General features: G+C 40.2%; 1 protein-coding gene across 1 annotated transcript; it reads right to left on the minus strand.

Moving 5' to 3' along the window:
• On the minus strand, positions 1-19,247 carry SPTY2D1 (SPT2 chromatin protein domain containing 1). Its single transcript, XM_027701737.1, has 6 exons — positions 19,107-19,247; positions 9,954-10,068; positions 6,974-8,569; positions 5,561-5,717; positions 4,850-4,927; positions 1-3,585 (listed from the first exon to the last, which is right to left on the minus strand). Exons 1-6 carry the CDS (start codon positions 19,164-19,166, stop codon positions 3,489-3,491), a joined length of 2,103 nt encoding a protein of 700 aa, XP_027557538.1. The 5' UTR covers positions 19,167-19,247; the 3' UTR covers positions 1-3,488.
• Between the last annotated feature and the right edge of the window lie 598 nt (positions 19,248-19,845).

Consider the following 19,845-nt stretch of genomic DNA (forward strand, 5'->3'; position numbering starts at 1 on the left):
AAATGTTTAATGCCTGTAATTTATTGTATACATACTCTGCAAAACTTATATGCATTTGGTGTGTGCAAAAGTATACACTTCTTTGACAGCACCAGAAAGCAGTTAAGCTATGTACCAGTTTTTAACCTGATTTGTCACATTGTGTAAAAAGACATTGTGCACACGATATCCCCAAAGGAACAAATCATTGGCTAACACTAGAAGCACCCTTATTTACACACTAACACTTTAATATTGCATCACACCCACTCACCAAAATAAATAGAAGTACATTCATCACAATTTAAACACCAGTCTCTCCATATATTTATTTTCTTTGACATGTTTTGGTCTCCAGAAATATGCTATATCTAGAAATATGCATCAGCTACTAGATCATGTTACAAAATGCAAAAAAAAAAAATAGAAAATTAGTTTTCCCGGACAATATTTTGGGCTTTACACAAAAATAAATCCAGATTTCAATAGAGATCTCATATACTTCTTGAAAGATTTTTATTTTAAAGCACAGCACAGAGTTGCACACTAAGGCTTCCTGTGATATGCAAAACCCTGGCCTCCAAAAGACGTTGCTGTAAAGTGAAATACAGCTCAAGTGTAAATACAAGACATTTTCAAAAAGTAGTCATCAGTAGAAAGTGCCCTTCATTTGATTTAGCATTAGCAGTAAAGAAGTAGCTACCTTAATTGTGCAATCAAAGCCAGACCTGGAAGGGTTTTATGAAACGTATGTCATTTCACACTCTCAAGTTTAAGGATATAGAATCTGAGATAGCAGAAACCAACCAACCTTTTTATATTCCTACATTCAATACTTTTTTTGACACAATTTAGTAAAAAAGGCACATTGTCAAACAGTGAATTAAAAATCTAAAAACCAAACCAGAATTTCCTTAAATACAATTAAACCATTAGCTGAACATCTGATCCCAATAAACCAATAAAAGCATTCTTCCAGTTTTTCTTAACTTCAAATTCAGATGCACTTCGGACAAGTACTGAAATACTGTTACTAGATGAATACTATTAATCTGGCAAACAGTAAACATGTTTTTGGATACAAGGTCAGGAATTAAAAAACAAGTTTAGTTCCTTCCTAGCTGATTTACAAATATGCAACAAACGCAAGCACATTAAAAGCCAAACATCTGTACAAAATATGAAACCTATTAGCATCCCATGCCAATTACGAGAAAGTACTTCTTGATCATAAAATTACAAATGTGTCCTTGAATAATTTTTCATATGAAATAGACAAAATTTAAGCAATGTTCACTGTGTGAAGAGACAGTTATACAGTGTCTTAGGGAGGCTAGCAGAGTACATTCCAGTCACCATCTAAATGACAAAGTGCTTTACAGATTAAGAAGTTTAACTGATCTTGCGTGCTTAAATAATCAGAAAGTGGTGAAATAATCAGGTTTTATTTAGCCTATATTTGTCTGAAATGCAGATTTCATTCCCAACTGAACCAACTTCAAATTAATATATTTCTTTTGCTTCATAAGAGATTTTTTTTTCCCAACCAGGCAGGAAGTTGCTCACAGATATAGCTGTCTGGGTTGAAGACCTAGAGTCTTTTCCAGCTGAAAAGAATTAAGAAGTAAAAACCCAGAACTTAGTCATGGTCCCAATGTTCATTGTCTTGAGTGGGTAATTCTAGAAACCAGGAAATTTCCAATAGGAAATTTTAGATGGTCCCAATGCAGCAGAGAACACAACACACTTCTAGACAGTGAGGTTACACTATCTTGCATGGTCTCAAGTGAGAAACAGTTTTTGTTAGTTAATAAAGTTAAAACTACAGAGGAGCAACAATGGTATCTTCATCGGGGCTCTGTGTCAGCTAATACTGAATTAGTTTATAGAATCTACACCATTAGCTTACTCACATCAATGTTTTACTGAGGCAGTAAAATCTTATGCCATTGACAGAACACATCTTAAAAAGGCAAATCTGTTTTTTCTTACATTAAGAGTCAGATGTTTAAACTTGAGCAGCTTCCAAGACTGTTCTTTACAGGTTGCTATCTGAACTGCTTCCTAGAAGCAGCACTGTTAAGAATAGGCCCAATAGGAAAGGTTCCTTTGTCATTTTTCCACAATGTAAGTTTTCCTTTTTTAACCCCCCAAACAACACCCAAAGCCCTTTCTGTACTTTTCCAAGTATTTCTAGCATTAAAGCATAATGGCCTGAAACAGCTGAAGATAGATACTATCAATGGAGTTCTGAGGCTTGAGGCAAAGCTGAGTAGTGACACTGGTGAACTTTGAAGGGCAGCTTGGAGAGATCAAAGTAGATGCAACACCAGATTTGAGCTTCAGACTCTCAGTCCTGCAGACTTACACAAACCCTGTGCTGATTGTAAACAAATTCAGTTACTGAAACAAACAGTCTTTTAAGTGCATAGTTAGAAATAATGTGCAAATATGGGCATTAAGGTAAGTAACTGAACTCTCCTGCTATGCATAATATAGGTTTTTGGCTTGATGAAATCAATCACAAGTATTAACATGAAGTTGTTAATATCGAAGAGCTGCAAATGCATTCTAACCAAATTTAATTCTGATGTGCTTTCTAAACATTGAAGATAATTAGATAGCGACTGCTTCACATTTTAAATAATTTAACACATTGTATGTTTAATGTAAGAAAAAACATCATTTGTAAAAGCAGCAGAAGCTGTTAAACAAATGTGAATATCTACAGGGCAGGAAAAGAATTTCCAAGCATATGCCTCAAGCCCAAAAGCACAAGTTACATACAAACACTAAGAATTCCTGTTTTCATGGTGTGTGTTTCTCATACTGAATTAGACTACCATTGCAATTCCAGACACGGCAAAAGCCAACAATCTTTTGGCCATACACATAACTGTACAGTTTGCAAATGACGTGCCCTTTTCTATTTAGAAATAAAGAGGTTCAAATTATTTTTATGGGTCCTCAAATCAGAAGATATGCAGCACTTTATTGCCTTAAACAAACTTTGGCTGAATTTACACCCAAGCCGCTGCTGTACAGAAGATGACATTTCAATACCTTGAGGCTCATGTTGGGACACCAAGTAGGATATAAAGCAATTTCTCTAATTCTCAAGAAATATCAGGGAACAAGAACACTATTCCTTTCTTTCAAATGAATGCAAAATTGGTTTACTGGTACGTGGCCCACACAGTTCCATGTCAGTGCATAGCTAGTCAATATTTCTGCTGGCATTTTGAACTGGTTTAATCAATGGAAACATCTATTAATTTTATTCCATTTAATATGCATTAGTGCATTAATGTCTTCATAAAAAAACAACCCTGGCAAGTATTAAAAATAAATATCTTATTTAGGTCAAACTAAAGCCTTGCTTTTCAGTACTTTAATCCCTTTAAATATTCTTTTGCCCTCTAACAAGCAAATGGAAACTGAAATAGAGTAAGAGATGTACGGAGGCAGAGGGTAGCAGAAACATGAACAAAGTCAACACCGTAAGCCAGTTAACGTGTCCTCAGCTTCTTGGACTGTCTCTTGCGTTTCAATTCTTCTTCTTCCCGTCTCAGTTCCTCGAGGTCTTCCTGAACACCGAGTCTCAAGCTGCCAAATAAGATTAAATCCTTTACACTGCTACTCAAGACACATGAAGTTTTACTTTCACCCCTCCTTCAAGAAAAGCAATCCTAAAAGTACTGATTTGAACAATAATTTTAGAAGAATACAGCTTTACAAAAATCAAGATTTTATCATTAGATTAGAATCAAATATTATGAGGGGAAAAAATATTTAAAACTTCTGTTAAAAAACAGAGATTGTGTAAAAAAAAAAAAAAAGATACATAGGGTCTTTTTCCTCCCAAAAAGCAGCTGCTGAAAAACATCATCAATCCTTGCCAATATATCATCATACAAGTCATGGCAGGACTGATGCTCATCAGTTTCTAAGAGCCACCTAAACTTTTTACACTGGCAAGGAAGTGAATGGATTTGTCAAACAGCAGAGAAGTAAAAGATTTTGTTGCAACTCCCTGGCTTGAGGCACCATATCCAGGTAGCTACAAGCTCCACCCTCAGTCCACCTGACTCTGATGAACAGGCCCACGGAAGAGATACTGATAATACAGCATGTTCTACCCACCTCCCTGAATTCAGGAAACTGCAGTCAGCCAAATTAAGGACAGAAACACAACAAGGATCTATGTGATAAAATCTATGGCTTAATGAATGATTTTTTCAATTTTGCTTAGAACAACTATAATTTAAGTGGACTTGCTTGGTTAGAAGTTCCTCATTTCAAAAGGCACAATGCTTTTAACCAAGCACTCAGTGAAAAACAGTTGAGCATGGAAAGGGGTAAAACTGAGCTTAACTAAAGTTTCTTATCTCCACTGCCTTTATGCTGCATGTGTAGTTGAAAGTGAGTCAGGAATTCAACTCTGCAAAAACTCACTCTGGGTTTTCAACAGAAAATTTGGTTAACAGTATCACTTAAAATTCCAGTTATTTCCCCTAACTCCATTTAACAGACTATAGGTTTGCATGAGCTGCAGCTATTCCTCAGGAGTAAGGAAGAAAAAGAACACTAACTTCACAAAGATGCAAGTTTCTAATGCTCAAGGCACCTTCTGAACAACAATATAAAACTTTCAGTAGAACAAAAGAATTTGGTGCCTCCGTGGATTCCAATATCTATAAAAAACTCTTATAACTTTCACAAATCTTATCCCACAAGCCATTAAAAAACAAACCAGTTTATAACATAAGAGTTGTGCAGGCCCAGAGGCCAAAACCAATGGTCAAAACCAATATGAAAATATTAAGCAATAAACTTCCCAAATTTTATCCAAGTTGAAATCCATGCATACCTCCTAGCTTCTTCTTTCTGTTGCTCTCTCCAGCTGCTCTCCATATAACGTAAGGCATAGTCACTTTCATCTTTGTACCTGGAAGTTAAATATTAGTTTTCAGAACACTAAAAAACATCACAGTGTACAGTTAATGAATTCACGTCCCTTCTCAGAAAGAACAATCACTTGCCTACAGATTTTAAGGTTTAAAAGAACGTAAGTCACAAGCCTTGAAAATGCTTGTTTTCTTACACGAGAGGGAAGTACTTAAACAAGCCAGCTAAAAGCTTCACTTTCCAGCAGTTCCTAGGCATACCAAGTTAGATCCTCTCATAGAGCAGGTGACACTACTGCATTTAGCAGTTCCTACTTGGGCACTTACATCTAAAGAATTCTCAAGTATTGCAGACTGCTACAGAAGGCATTTTAACATCCAATAATAAAGAGTTGCTATGAATTATCCAGGTGAGACAATGAAGCAGTGCTGTTTTCCAGTGATGTCCTAGTCAAATTTTATTGCTCCCTAGAAGAGCATTGGAGGCAGTGTGAAAATTCAAGGTATCTTCTGCAATATGCAGCAGTAATGCTTGTTAAGTTTCTTCAATGCAATACAATTTCTGGATACCTGCACTTCCCCTATTTCTAAAACATTTTTATTTGTAGAACTACATTAATTTCCATTGTTCTACTGCTTGTTCTGCAGTATCTTAGAATGGTCATTTTTCTTACCTTTTCCGGTCATAGCCAAATATTTCCCGAATATGTTTTGATATTTCTTCTTGGGGTTCCCCTTCATCTTCAATGAAGTCATCCATTTCAGAGTCATATTCATCATCATCATCATCTTCTATTTGCCTCTTGTAACTAATTGGTGGTCTTCCAAGACCTAAATGACAGGAGAGCAGAAAAAAAAAAATCATTAATAACATGAACATTACATTAATTTAACAGGACTTCTCCTTGCTATACCTTGGGCACAGCCATTTTACAGCTTTGGGCTTCAAGGTAGAAAACTTCTGCCTCAAGTTAACTAGCAATTCTCAGAAACTCAGTAAAAGGAAATACTTCCTCTAAGTTGTGCTAGAGAGGATTACATATCAGTATCACCAACAGCATCCTGAGGAAACCACCCAGCAGATATCTTCTTTGTTCAGGGTTTTCTAGGCATGTATTCACTATACTCCACTCTGCTTGTTCCTGACCAGAAATAAATTTTTAGAACTGCTTGTTACTGATAAGATGAACTTGCCAAAACACTGAGTTGTAAAACCACAGAGAGCCTGACTGATTTCTCATGTACCCCTTCAAGCATCTGTTATTTATGACACTGTGAAATATTATAGACTAAGTATTATTAAGTGATGCTAGAAGTGAATTCTTTTCCTTCTAACAGCATTCATATACCAACATCCATCACAAGTTGCTTAGTTTTCTTTCATGTAATACTTCACACCACCTGCATTTCAAGAGTTATGAGCATAGGCAAAAATAAAAAGTTGCAAAGCAGAAAAACATTCTACTGTTAAAAGCAATCTTTAAAAAGCAAATGTGGTATTTTGTCCAAGTCTCCCTAACTGCATCTATAAATAATCAAAAGTCTCTTAGTGACCTCAACTCAGACATGCATAAAACATACAAAACAAATAAGTGAATGTCCTTATTTTGGCTGGGATAGAGTTAATTTTCTTCCTTGGTAGCAGTACAGTGCTTTGTCTTGAATGAGAAAGGTTAATAGCACACTGATGATTTAGTAGCTGCTTAATAGTGCTTTTTCTCAATCAAGGACTCTTCAGTTTCCCATGCTCTGCCAGTGAGCAGGTGCACAAGAAGTCAGGAGGGAGCACGGCCAGGACAGCTGACCTGAACCAGCCAAAGGGATATTCCACACCATGGAACATCATTTGTACTGTGCATGCGTTTCTTCTGCATTTTACTCCCCTTTCATTACAATTATTACTGTTGTCAATATTATTACATATAATTTTATTTCAGTTATTAAACTGTTCTTATGCAAGTTTTACCCTTTTTTCCAGTTTTGCCCCCACTGGGGGACAGGGCGAGTGAGCAGCTGCATGGTACTTAGATGCTCTCTGAGGTTAAACCACAACAGTGAAAAAAAAAATCTGCTCTACAAATGTATACCTTGTGGATGAAGCACAGGTCTATGCCCTTGAAAAGGTCTCATTCCATTCATCTGTCCATTGCTAGGTCTTGTGACTAGGTTTTTAGAAGAAATGGTCTCTGACACGACAGTACACTTCGGTTTTACAGTTGCACCTGAGCCACTGCCTGGTCGCCCAGGTCCTGCGCTTGTGCTAATGCCTGGCCTTCCTGGTCCTGCTCCCAAGCTGCTGCCTGGTCGCTTGGCTCCTGTGCTTGGACTGATTCCTGGCCTTCCTGGTCCTGTTCCCAAGCTGTTGCCTGGTCGCCCAGGTCCCACATTTGTGCTGCTGCCTGGCCTTCCTGGTCCAGTGCCCAAGCTGCTGCCTGGTCGTTTAAGTCCCATGCCTGAGCTGCTGCCTGGTCGCCCAGGTCCTGTGCTTGAGCTGCCAGTCGGCCTTCCGGGCCCCACGCCTGAGCCACCTTCCAGTCGCCCAGGTCCTGTGCTTGAGCTGCTGCCTGGCCTTCCAGGTCCTGTGGCTGAGCCGCTGCCCAGTCGCCCAGGTCCTGAGCTTAAACCACTTCCTGGCCTTCCAGGTCCCATGCCAGAATTGCTGCTTGATCGCCCAGGTCCTGCACCTGAACCACCTCCAGGATGCCCAGGTCCTCCTTTTCCTAAGCTGCTGCCTGATCGTTTTGCATTGGAGTTGACTCCATGCTGAAGGGCAGAAGTATTTCCTGGTTTTGCATGGGCAGGCTTTTTCAGGCTGGATTCTTTAGCAGATGGCAGCCTTTGAGCCCCATTGGCCATGGGTTTTGAGGGTGGCACATGAGAACTTGAGCCAGACTTCCTAATACCATTGACAGGTAATTTACTATGACTGCTACCAGTAGAGCTTTTTAAGGAGCCATTTTGTGGGTTTTTTTCCATTTGATCAAATCTGGAGGAAGATGATGACCGTGAGTGTTTTTCAGTCAATGCTGGTGCTTTGGATTTCTTATCAATACCACCCATAGAAAGTGACACATTGGTTTTTGATGTGGAATGTTTATCTACTGAGCTTTTATTAAGTTTTGCATTTACAGATGTTTTTTGAGAAGACATTTTTTTTGAAGAGCTGGATATCCCTGTAGTCTTAATCTCCTTCTCATTTTTCTTATGCATTTCTACTCTTTTGTTTTTGCGTCCCAAATACTCCCTCTCTCTCAATTCTTCTGCTGTTCTGGGTCTCTCTTCTACCTTTTTTACTGGTTTTATTTCCACTGGTTCATATTGTTTCTTTTCAGCAAGCCTCAGGAGCTCTGTAAAGTTCAGAGGTGCTGGTGCACTTTTGGGAGGTGCCTTTGGTTTCACTGCAACTTTGGATGGTTTCTCTTCATATTCTTCTTGCTCATGTTCAGATTCAGTCTGACTGTACTCGAGTTGCTCAGTTTCATCTTCTGTTGCATACTCAGCCTCTGGGGCCTGAGCAACATTCTCACTTGTCCTCCTCTTTTTAGGCTTCTCTTCAACAGGAATGCCATTATAGCCATAAAAATTATCCTTTGTTCGTGAGGCCATAGCTCTTGCCTTTCTGTCATGTTTCAGTTCAATACGCCTTGCCAAGAGTTGCTCTTTCTTTCTTCTTTCTTCCAGTGCTGTACGAAAACCAGGAGAAAGTTAGGCAAAAGCACTACTTTTTACTTCAATTTCTTCTAAACTGATAAACCATTTAAGACAGTAATTTAAGGATATCTGGCTCACAGGTATCCAAAATAGAACAGAAAATGACCAGAGGTCTGCCAACAGGGCAGGCTAACCCACCTGTATAAGCTACTCCAACAAAGGCAAGCAATTAAAACAAATGCTGTTATGGCAAAACTCACTAAGGCCATTCAAGGGAAGCAGCTCTCCAGAATGCCATCAAAACTACAGAGAAGCACTGTGTGAGAAGGTACAGAAGGAGTTATGGGATCTCTGGGTAGTAGAGGGAGTTCTGAGACTGAGCAAGAGAATTTTGAGACTGTACAGAATTTACTATCAGATGTTTAAGGGAAGATGAGGAAGAGGAGGGAATAAAAGAGTACTGGGGGGATAAGAATAGGGAAATAGGACAAGTGTGTGTGTAGAAGGAAGCAGAGTTGATACAGAAGCAGTCAACCACAGATAAGCAAGCATCTGGTCACTACACATGTCTGATAAGAGACTATCTCCTCAGTCTGTCTTATACTCTTACTGAACAGTTTTTAGCTATTTTCTGCATGAGTATGCTGTCTCATGTCTGTGTGTGATCCACTGACAAAATTCAGGCTGAACTAGCTGGTGAATAGGTAAGAGATCTGAACACCAAATACTGGAGAGACCAAGGGTGTGGGGGCTAAATATCAGAAAGATTCGGGAAAACCATAAACGCCTAGAAAATGGACTGGGCTACTCATTGTTTGGGTGCTTGTAAAGGTAACATTCCCTGTCTATATTATTCCATTGTCAAGGGTTGTGACTGTACAGCATGAGGATGCAAGCATTCCTATATGGAATTCATGCTCAGTCTTGCTTCTGGGTGCACCTGACAGCAGGAATAAGGAGCAGACTCATGACTGGCCCAGGAGAGGAAGAATACCCTGGGCTATCCAGTCAGATTTAATAAAACATCAGAAGCAATGCAATATTAGTTCATTCTATAGACTATTTAAAGGAAATATAATACAGTGAAAAAACTGTGGCTCAATCAAATTTAAAATTCAGACTGTATTGATACACTAAGTTAACACACAACAACAGCAACTCTTTCCATTTTTCACAGAGATAAAGCTTTTCAAACTTAAGTTACCAAAAGTCCAGATGGCTTTTTGCTCTTACCTTAACTACTTCTCAGTAGTTCTAAGTAAGACTACTTAGTCCTGGCTTTCCCTAAGCTCCAGGAATTTCTGTGCACAAATTCCAGAAACAGACATGTAGCCATATTTACAAGAGCTTTGAATAAGGTGGCAAATCTCAAAGAGTAAACGAAAGTCTACTACAGGAAATATTTTGGACTTTTACCTTTTTTTCTTTTTTCTTCTTCTTGCCGTCTGAGAAATGCTTGCACTGCTGCAGACTCTACACCCTTGACTTTTGGAACTTTTTTGGGAGGACCAACGGCTAAACTGTACCTTTTCTGCAAAGAACAAAGAAATAGGTCATAAGAGTTGTAAGAAATGTAAAAATCAGTTTTTGAAACCGAGGAGTTGCATAATAGTTATGTATTTGACTTTAAGCATAGAGATGGTCCAGAATATGCAAACAACAAATTCCCACTGAAACTGAGACTTGTTGGATACACTCAACTCCTAGATGTACTTTGTTTCAGGCTGACTAAGGAACAACAGGCCTCAAGTCACTGGGGAAAACCTGCAAGCTAGAAAGTCCCTGGCTCACATACAAGGGACTAGAGGTATCTTGAAACATATTTTGAAAGGCGGTTTCAAAACCCGGAAGAGCAAGATAACCAAAGTATTGAACAAGACACAAGCACTAAAATGAAGACATCTATCTTGTCTATACTGTTGACCAGCAGCCAACTACCTCACTATATAAATATTACCATCAGGAGGGGCCCCAATTTGAGCTCTGCCTGAACTGCAGCTGAACTGCAAGGCAGGTGACACCTCCTGAGCAGGGATGCCTTTCAAGGTTAGAGATTCCTTACCTGAAACTAAGAGACCCTTCCTCACCCAAGGGAGAGGGATCCCTTACCCGTGACAGCTCCTCAGTAGGTGACTGAGAGCATGCTGAAGTAGTATGAGGAAACATCAATAATCCATTAATTCCATATTATTATAAACACTGTATGGATAATTTCACTAGACACAAACTGTTAACCAAGTCTGAGACTACAATTGGATCCAGCCACACCTAGGCTCCAAAGGGAGTTTAGAAAGCAAAGGAGTCAGCTCTGAACCCTGTAATTCAACAGGAGGATGCTCCTCACTCTTTGCGTTGCCAGTCTGAGACTCATTCCAGCTCAATTTGCACTCTATTTTCCTTTGTGTGTTTCTTCCATTGAGTAATTATTAAGATGAACCTTGCATCAAACTCATAGAACCTTGTCAAACCACTGTTAAAGCTTTGTTAAATCCCACTGAACTTACTGAACTGTCAAATTATTATTTTATCTCAATGAGTGAAATGCACTGGACTAACAAGGAATGTAATGGAATAAAACTATTTCAGTTCAGCCTTAGTCTTTGACCAAGCAGGAACCAAAAGCAAACTACAGCTCAAGCTGCCAGAGTCAGTTCAATTCCAGACTGCAGGCTTACAGCTCCATTTTCAGATTTCTTGTGGACACTCATTTCAGTTTCAGGTTATCTAATTCAGTGAAAATAAAGAAATTGACTCTAAAAATCTAATTATTCCAAAAGTTGGAACGGACTTCACCAGTAGGTTGATGTAAAACCAGCAGTACTGATTTTAGTTCCTGCTCACAGTGACTGTTGTGTATCAAGGAATTACTGATCCACATACCAGGTGACCTGAATGGGTGCAGGCCTGCACTCCACTTATCACTTGAGATCAGTGTGTGACCTCAGCACTAATTGTGACAGAACACACAGCCCCCACCTGGCAATTACAGCACTTGCATGTGGTGTAATTTGCCAGGTGAAGAGAAGGCTCCAGAGAGATCTTATTGCAGCCTTTCAGTACTGAAAGGGGGTGTATAAGAAATACGGGGACAGACTTTTTAGCAGAGCCATCAGCAATAGGACGGGGTAATGGTTTAAAACTAAAAGAGAGTAGATTCAAACTAGATATAGGTAAAAAATTGTATATGATGAGAGTGGTGAAACACTGGCACAGGTTGTCCAGAGAGGCTGCAGATGCATCAGATGCAGATGTTTCCCTGAAAACATTGAAGTTCAGGTTGGACAGAGGTCTGAGCAACCTGATCTATTTAAAGATGTTCCTGCTCATTACAGGATTGTTGGACTAGATTACCGTTAGCTGATCCTATTCTATGATTTTATATCATATCTTGAAGTGAAGCAGCATGTTTTCATATAACATCCTTTTCCTTGGCAGAGGAAACAATAAATTGTGCCATTTACTGCCAAGGACATCCTGCAAAAGCTCTGAAGACTACAATGTTGGTCATTCACACCATGGACAGGATTTCACAGCTTGCCATGCCTAGATGTCTGTCCAGTGCTGTTCAACTTGGGATTCCCGCAACTGAACAAATGCAAAGTTATCTACGCTACCCCCTTTTTTGTTTCTCCTGTTAAATCCGATAAATTTTAATCAATATCTTAAGAGACCAAGTGCTTTTCTTACTGGGATCTATTACAACAAACACTTGCCCCAATGTGCTACGCCTGTTCAAACATTGCCTTTCACAAATGTACCAGACTCTGCTTAAAATGGAAAAAAAACCCCAAAGACTTTTTTGAACTTCTTCCCACAGACTACAGAAAAAAACCCAAAGCAATAAGACAGAGACAGTTCCAAATATAAATACAATAGAAACCAGTTAAACCCAGAAGCAGCTGAAAAGCAAAGTGCATTTAGGAACAAAAGAAACCCAAACCCAAAACTGAGGTTTGGGAGGGTTTTTTTATTTTAGTAGTAAGACAATAGATTAAAATCTAAACCAAGATCTCCCACATGAGACATTAGGATCTTCACCAAAAGAAAGAACTGTGGAAAAAATAGTATCACTGAAGAGCCACACAAGTCAGCATTTCCATATATTTATGCACATGATCATCCTATCCTCATGTAGCCTTACAGAACTTAAATAAGATAATTAAATTATAATATCTGGCAAAGAAACCTACATCAAATTTTTTAGAAGCAATAATCAGGCAGGCTAGTGGCATAACTCTCTAAAAATTCCAATATCACCCAACTGAAGCCTTCATTCAAATTTCTGATTAATTGGTCTGCAGCATATTAATAGATCCTTGGATTACTTTAATTACTAACATATAAATCCATACATTATCTTGAATATACACGCACTAAGAAGCAAGGTACAGAGGCTCATCCCCAAAGTGCAGCCAAAATTGACTCCAAGAAAGGCAGCTACAATACCAGCTACTTGTAGTAGCCTCAAGAAATTTCTGAAATGACTAGAACAGAATTACAAAGATGCACCATCCACACACATTGCAGTAGTAAAACCTGCAATGTTGCCTCATCACGCTGAAGACCTACTACAGTCACGCTCATTTACTGAGCTTCAACTCTGTGTAAGGAAGTTTATAATCTGAGAACTGACTTTGTTGTTTCCACCAAAAGCATTCCAAGATCTGACTGTTCAGGAAACCTGAACTGTGATGCAGTATTGCCTCTCAGTTTTTGCTCAGATGTGGCCCATGACTCAGTGTCCCCAACTAATCTGGCTTACTGCACCTGAATTGGAAGAGAGAGAGAAATCCACGCATTATTAGTCAAAATCCTTTCAGAAAAAGGTTGAAGCAAATTAGAACCTTAGAAACAATTTTCAGTGTTTCGTAGTATACTCACTGTAGTATAATGATATATAATATTATACTCCTCTTAGTATAATAATAATAATAATAATAATTTATATTATATAATCATTTACTAATTCTCTTACGAAGTCAAATATGTCATGTTTTGCCATTGATAACCTAATTTGGCAAAGCTTGGTTTAATTATTCAATTTCTACAGAATTTTTAAAAACTGAGAATTTTCAAGACTGAGGATACAGCTGGACTCTATCTTAAGGGTCTTTTCCAACCTAAATGATTGTGTGATTCTGAAAGACTTTTATGCCTAAGGAGCACCTTTGAAAACTGCTAAACAGCAGGGACAAATGTAGATTGATCTATTCTGTTAGAAAACCTTATAAAGAATTAAAGTGATGGGGAAGCAGTTTTCAGGCTTTGTTTTGCTGTACTATGACCAACAGTCGTATCCAGGAGCAGGTTTGTAAAGCAGCTTGACAGACAAGCTGTTTTCTGACTGCCACTAATATGGCACATCGTGCAAAATTCAGATTTAAGTCTTCCTATCACTAGCATTTCTTGGTATTGACTAGCAACTGGCCACACAGCTAAACAATTCATAAATTAATACCCATTTTCTGTACAGTGAATCATTACTTCATTTAGAAATAAAATAACCTGCTTAAGTAGTCTTTTTAAAAACACTGAACCATGAACATGTTCCACAAACACTGATGAAGTGTTTGCACGAACATGCACCAGATTCCAGGTAAACCAGACAGAATAGGCCAGGGCATGTCACTTTATCATCTAAGAAGCAGCAGCACTACTCTGGCTTTTTATAACTATTGCTAGGTTGGTTAAATCAACAGAGTAATAGAAATGCCTTTAGGAGAGAGCAGGTCAAGCTGTTCCCAGAACACTGCACTATTCAAGTTGTAAACATGGATTATTTGCTCTGAAGTCACTGACTTCCTTCAAAACACAGCACATGACCCTGATACAGTTGCAGCTACTTCCATGTCAGCATTCAAGTGCCAAATCTTGGACTGTAGAACAGAATTTATAAAATAATTGTAAACTTTGTGGCATCCAAGTGAAGCCCCAAAAGGCCTAAACCAAATACCAGCCCCAGACAGAAGAAACAGTATTGCCTTTAACAGTGATCAGCATCTACACAGGTAGCAAGATAGGACTGATCAATTCTGCCAAACCTGGTTCTCAAGTAGAGCATCTGTGCAAATAATTATTGCTGTGGGCTTGCACACACAATGTAAAGACAATTCTACTTGTGCTATTCAGTATGGGCAACTTGCAGAGGCTCTCACAGGCTGGGGATTTTTTTGTGTGCTTCTTTTTCACTAGCATGTTGTGTGATATTACAACACTTTTCCTCTTCTTCCTTACCATTCACCAAGACATGTAGCCTTCTGCAACGGGAAGTCTGAGCTTCCCCCTAAATATTCCGCAGGGTATAACTTTCTGGTAACATCAGCAATGGTTCATTCACCATATACATCCTTGTTTGTGTCACTCCTTTCACAATGCCCTAATACCAGTTCCTCAAAAGGCCACTTTCCAAACTGTAAGTGGCCACTGGTGTTAACCGCCCAGGGGCCTCTGCTATCATCCTGGACTGGTATTTCCAAGGCCTCTGCTACAGTCTCACCACTGGGTTCCCAGCAACTCCCTCTGCAGTCTTAGAACATGTGCACACAATGATTTCTCAACTACTGCTTTAAATATCTAGTAATGACAAACTAAATGGTAGATAATGAGCATGCTTAAATTTGTTCCCCTTCATCTTCCAACAATTCCTACCAAGAGAAAGGCTTTTCTGATAAGAGTATTTTAACTATCAGCTCACACTGCTCTCCTCTCCCAAACCAAATTTAACTGGGTCATACATTTTATTCCTAAAAAAGCAAAAATAATTTAAGATTTTTGCAAGTGCTGCCACAATATCCAAGCTGAACCATTAGCTGGAAAAAAGGCAGAAATTTCTTCTATTAAATGTTGCTTCACACAGAAAAAAAAAATTAAACAGATACTTTATGCCTTCCTTTCTGTAGTCGTATGTTAGTCCCCACTCTCATCTGCTTTTGCAAAAAAAAGAGACCAGAAATAGAAAAAGTTGAAAGCTTTACACATTCTAGTCAGTGTTTGCAAGCATTTAAATCGTGACAGTCTGAAACTTAACTATCAGGTCAGTCAATTTGAGAGTAAAAGCCCTCCTCACCCCTGCCAACATTTCACACTGCGTATCTTGCAGTTCACATGTGGAAGCCGATATAATCCAAAGCATTTCAGGCCCTGTTTTGAGGCAAGGTTTAGGCACATAATAAATGCACACACATTGATCAATAGGAGTCCGATCCTACGACAGCCTGTACTTCACAGCCATTCCCCACTATTTCTCTTGCAGGGCTTCTCTTGCCTATGGGCAAGCGTTCAATAGTTTGTAGAGTAGAATTTGACGGTCAGGCTCTCTAGCCCAAGGTCCTCTGAACAAACTCTGGGATTCTGCTAGTGTTTCACTTCACAAATACTTTGTTTCTCATAGCCACCTGTATCTCTCAGCTTCACTGGGGGCTGTTTTGTGACACTAGGTATCAGTCTGACTAAAACTGAGACCTCAGTAAGTGCTGACGTGGATGACAAGACGTTCCCGTTTTGGGTCACCTCTTTGTAGTTAAATGATATTCTGTATCAGATTTGATGTGTCAATTCTGAACACCAAAGATTTGTACTCAGTTAAAAGGAATTGGGAGCAATTTGAGATAACTACTACTAAATTATTAATGACAACACAAGGTGAAATAAAAGATTTCAACTACGCTTATTTTTTTTTGTTTTGTTTTGGGGGGGTTTTGTGTGTGTTTTGTTTGTTTGTTTTTGTTTTGTTTGTTTGTTTTTAAACTGCAATAAAATTCTGTATTTTAAAGAATACGTATGCTAAAAATATCTGGAAGTGCTTCACCACATCCATAATGTCATTTAAAATTTGTGGCATATAACAGTATATCAATTTCACCAAAAAGAATGACAAAGTATTTAAATCTTACTAAAATCAACACGAAATCTCATAGCTTTTATCATGTCTAGTCAAAGCAAGATCATGTTGAAAATCTAATGAACTGCTAATATGAACACATGTAACAAGATACAACAGCAAAGTCCCTATGGAATATTAGGTGATAAAAGCTGAGGCTCTACTCAGCAACTGCTATGAAGATTATTAGCAATACATCATTAATAGCTTAGACTCTAGTTCATATATGTGCTGTTTTATTTAGAAACACAATCTGATGCAACTAATAGGGCACTAAAAGGCTGATTTCAGCAATGTTCCTTTTGAATCTGGATTTCCATAGGAAGATGAACAAGCAGATTTGTTTTTACAGGGACATGACGTAATATCTGCTTTATCCAGGTCCCCCTTTACAATACAAGGTCATATTGTTTCTTAGAGTTTTTATATAGTTTCCACTTTGAACCACATACCACTTGTATAATGCATATATACACTTTTAATATTTATTACTTGTGCATGTCACTACTTTTCATTACAACGGACATGGAATATTTAATTCAGTGCACTGTAAAGTTTAAAATAAACTTCTCAGAGGGAAATTCAGGGGATATGCTCATTAATGCAGGAACTAACATTTCTGGAAACCTAGTTACTTTACATACCAGTAAGTTTTGTAATTAGCCTAGATGGTGTTTTTAACAAAAATATTTTAAATTCATTATATCCTTCTTATACAAATACATTTAATATATTAGCTTTAATATAGTGGAGTTACTTGGATGTCCAAAGATCGTAAAACCTCCGTAAGCTCTCTTTTAAAGCCAAGCAGCTGCAGATAACCTCAAGCTATACCAAGTACAGCTCTGCTTTTGCTCAAAGGCTAGGGCCAACTTTAGAGTTAAAACCTGCACCACTAATGTGCTAAACAAACTGCTTCAGCTATGGATTCAACTGCACTCTCACTACATGAGTTAATTAGGAATTAGCAAATCCTAATGCTGCCTTTTCTAAAAACAGTAACTAAACTCTCATTCATTGCACAACAAGTAGGACTGCGTCCCTCCACAACCACATCCACAATGGAGAACATGGCAGATATTTTATCAATTCATCATCATGAGTTATAAGTATTGTGGCAAAAAAAATAGTGGCACAGTACATCAAAGCTGCATGAGAAAACTAAGAATGTAATGAGAAGCTTTAAACATCTGAAGTAAGAATTACAATAACCCAGTGACAATTTAGTGGAACAGCTCGTTTTAAGACTAATAAAATAGGCATTGAAATATCTTAGAGTATTTCTATATTTGATATTTTAACATTTATGTTACAAACCAGATGTCTAAGTAGAGTCAGAGACAAATTAAATGTGCCTAAACTTAAAAAAGTATATTTTATAAGATTTTAAAGACACAATGGAATCTGATTAACTACACATATCTACCATATGGTTGGTACATATTATCAACTGGCCACAATATTAGCAAGCATTACTAAAGTTCTACTAGTGATACAGATAGACTGAGATACTCTGAATTCTACAGTGTCTCCATTTTAGTGGTGTCAGAACTAATGAGTATAATTTTTTCTCCTTTTCCCACTGTTTATGCTAAAAACAACAACCCTCTCATTTACACTGGTTTAAATGAGCTAATCATAGAAACATAGAACTCTGGCACTCTTAAAGAACAAACAGGAAAAGTGTTTCCCTAGCTGGTGGCTACCAAAGAGAAAATATTTTTAATCCAAATAAGCATGCATGACTTATAATTTGGGTCCTGCCAGAGGAATAAAACCCAGGATATTAGTATATGAAAAGGCCACGGGCCCTTCCTACTGCCAGATTTCATCCAGCCATGTAAGTGGGTTATTTCACACAGAATCCACATATTACTGATATCGTGAACTAGAATGCAAACTGCTGAAGTACAGACCTCAGAATATTAGCAATATACCAAATGCCCTCTGCCAATCATTCCCCACAGTGCTGTTACAGGTTATTCCTTCGCAATGGATAGAATCAACCGGGTTGGAAAAGACCTCAGAGATCATCAAGTCCAACTCTTGATCCAACACCACCGCGGTTACTAGACCATGGCACTAAGTGCCATATCCAGTCTCATCTTAAAAACCTTCCAGGGACGGTGAATCCACCACCTCCCTGGGCAGCCCATTCCAATACCTGATTACTCTCTCTGTAAAAAATTTCTTCCTAAAGAAAGACGTCACACAACGCAGCACATCCACCCGAAACTTGTCACTTTGTCTCCGACCCGCACTTGAGACGTGGCAGAGTTCTGCTTCCAGAGCAAACAAAAGGACTTATCCGACTTTTAGCCACAGGCTTCCCCCGCCGCAGCGCTTCGCTCTCGGCATCTCGGCACTTCCAGCGGCCAGCAGGCGCCAGCCCCGGCTGCCCCCTCCGAGCCCGGCCGTGCCGGGACCTGTTGACTGAAGGGGCCCCGCTCGCCCCCTCCCCGCACACGGACTTCTCCAGCCCCCCACGAGTGAGAGCCCCCGGCCGGCGAGGCGACAGGCCCGGCCGGGCCCGACACCAGCTCTGCCCCCGCGGGGGCGGAGGCGGGCAGGGGACCCGCATCCCGGCGGGACCGGGCGGTGCGGGACCCGCCGCCGCCCCACGGGCTGCCACCGCCACCGCGCCCCGGGCCCGCGCTGCCCCCGCCAGCCGCGGCCGCCCCGCAGCTCACCGGCACCGCGTTCAGCCCCTGCTGCTCCGAGGCCATCACGAGAATATTGCGGAAATCCATGGCCGGGCCGGATAACCGGGGGGCTGCGGCAGCCGCCCCGCTCCCAGAGCTCGCCACCCCCCGCCCGCCGCCCGCTCGGCCCCGCTCGCTTCCGCCCGCTGCCGCCCTACCCTTTATATAACCTCGCCTGGCGCCGGCGTCACTTCCCCTGAGGCGGCGCCTCGCCACGGGAAACGGGGCTGGGAAAGGAGGAGGGGAACGGGGGCGATGCCTCACGGGAGCCCCGCAGGATGCCGGGGCCCAGGGATGCGGCGGGGCGGCCTTATGAGCCCACCGGGGCCGGCCCCGCCGTGCCCTGCCCTGCCCTGCCCTCCGTGCCCGCCGCCCCCCGCACGCAGCTGCCGCCCGTGCGGGGCTGATGATGCCGCGGTCTGTCCCTTCGCACTCTCCGGCTTCGGCCGCTGAAACGCCTCGGAGAGGGGCTGTTTGCAAGGGCATGTAGTGACAGAACAAAGGGGGATGGCTTCAAACTGAAAGTGAGCAGGTTTAGATCAGATGTTAGGAAAAAATACTTTACTGTGAGGGTGGTGAGGCGCTGGAACTGGTTGCCCAGAGAAGTTGTGCATGCCCCATCCTTGGAGGTGTTCAAGGACAGCTTGGATAGGGCTCTGAGCAACCTGGTCTAGTGAAAAGTGTCCCTGCCCACGTCAAGGGGGTTGGAACTAGATGATCTTTAAGG

Source organism: Neopelma chrysocephalum, unplaced genomic scaffold, assembly GCF_003984885.1.
Source record: "Neopelma chrysocephalum unplaced genomic scaffold, ASM398488v2 Primary Assembly neopelma1_24, whole genome shotgun sequence".
In the NCBI taxonomy this organism is placed as follows: domain Eukaryota; kingdom Metazoa; phylum Chordata; class Aves; order Passeriformes; family Pipridae; genus Neopelma; species Neopelma chrysocephalum.

Coding starts and splice junctions, on each gene's coding strand:
- SPTY2D1 (XM_027701737.1), bottom strand. CDS start 19,166: ATGGATTTCCGCAATATTCTCGTGATGGCCTCGGAGCAGCAGGGGCTG. Junction 10,069..19,106: donor AGGGGCTGAACGCGGTGCCG/GTGAGCTGCGGG, acceptor TGTTCTTTGCAG/AAAAGGTACAGTTTAGCCGT. Junction 5,718..6,973: donor ACCTGTGCTTCATCCACAAG/GTATACATTTGT, acceptor CCTGTCATTTAG/GTCTTGGAAGACCACCAATT.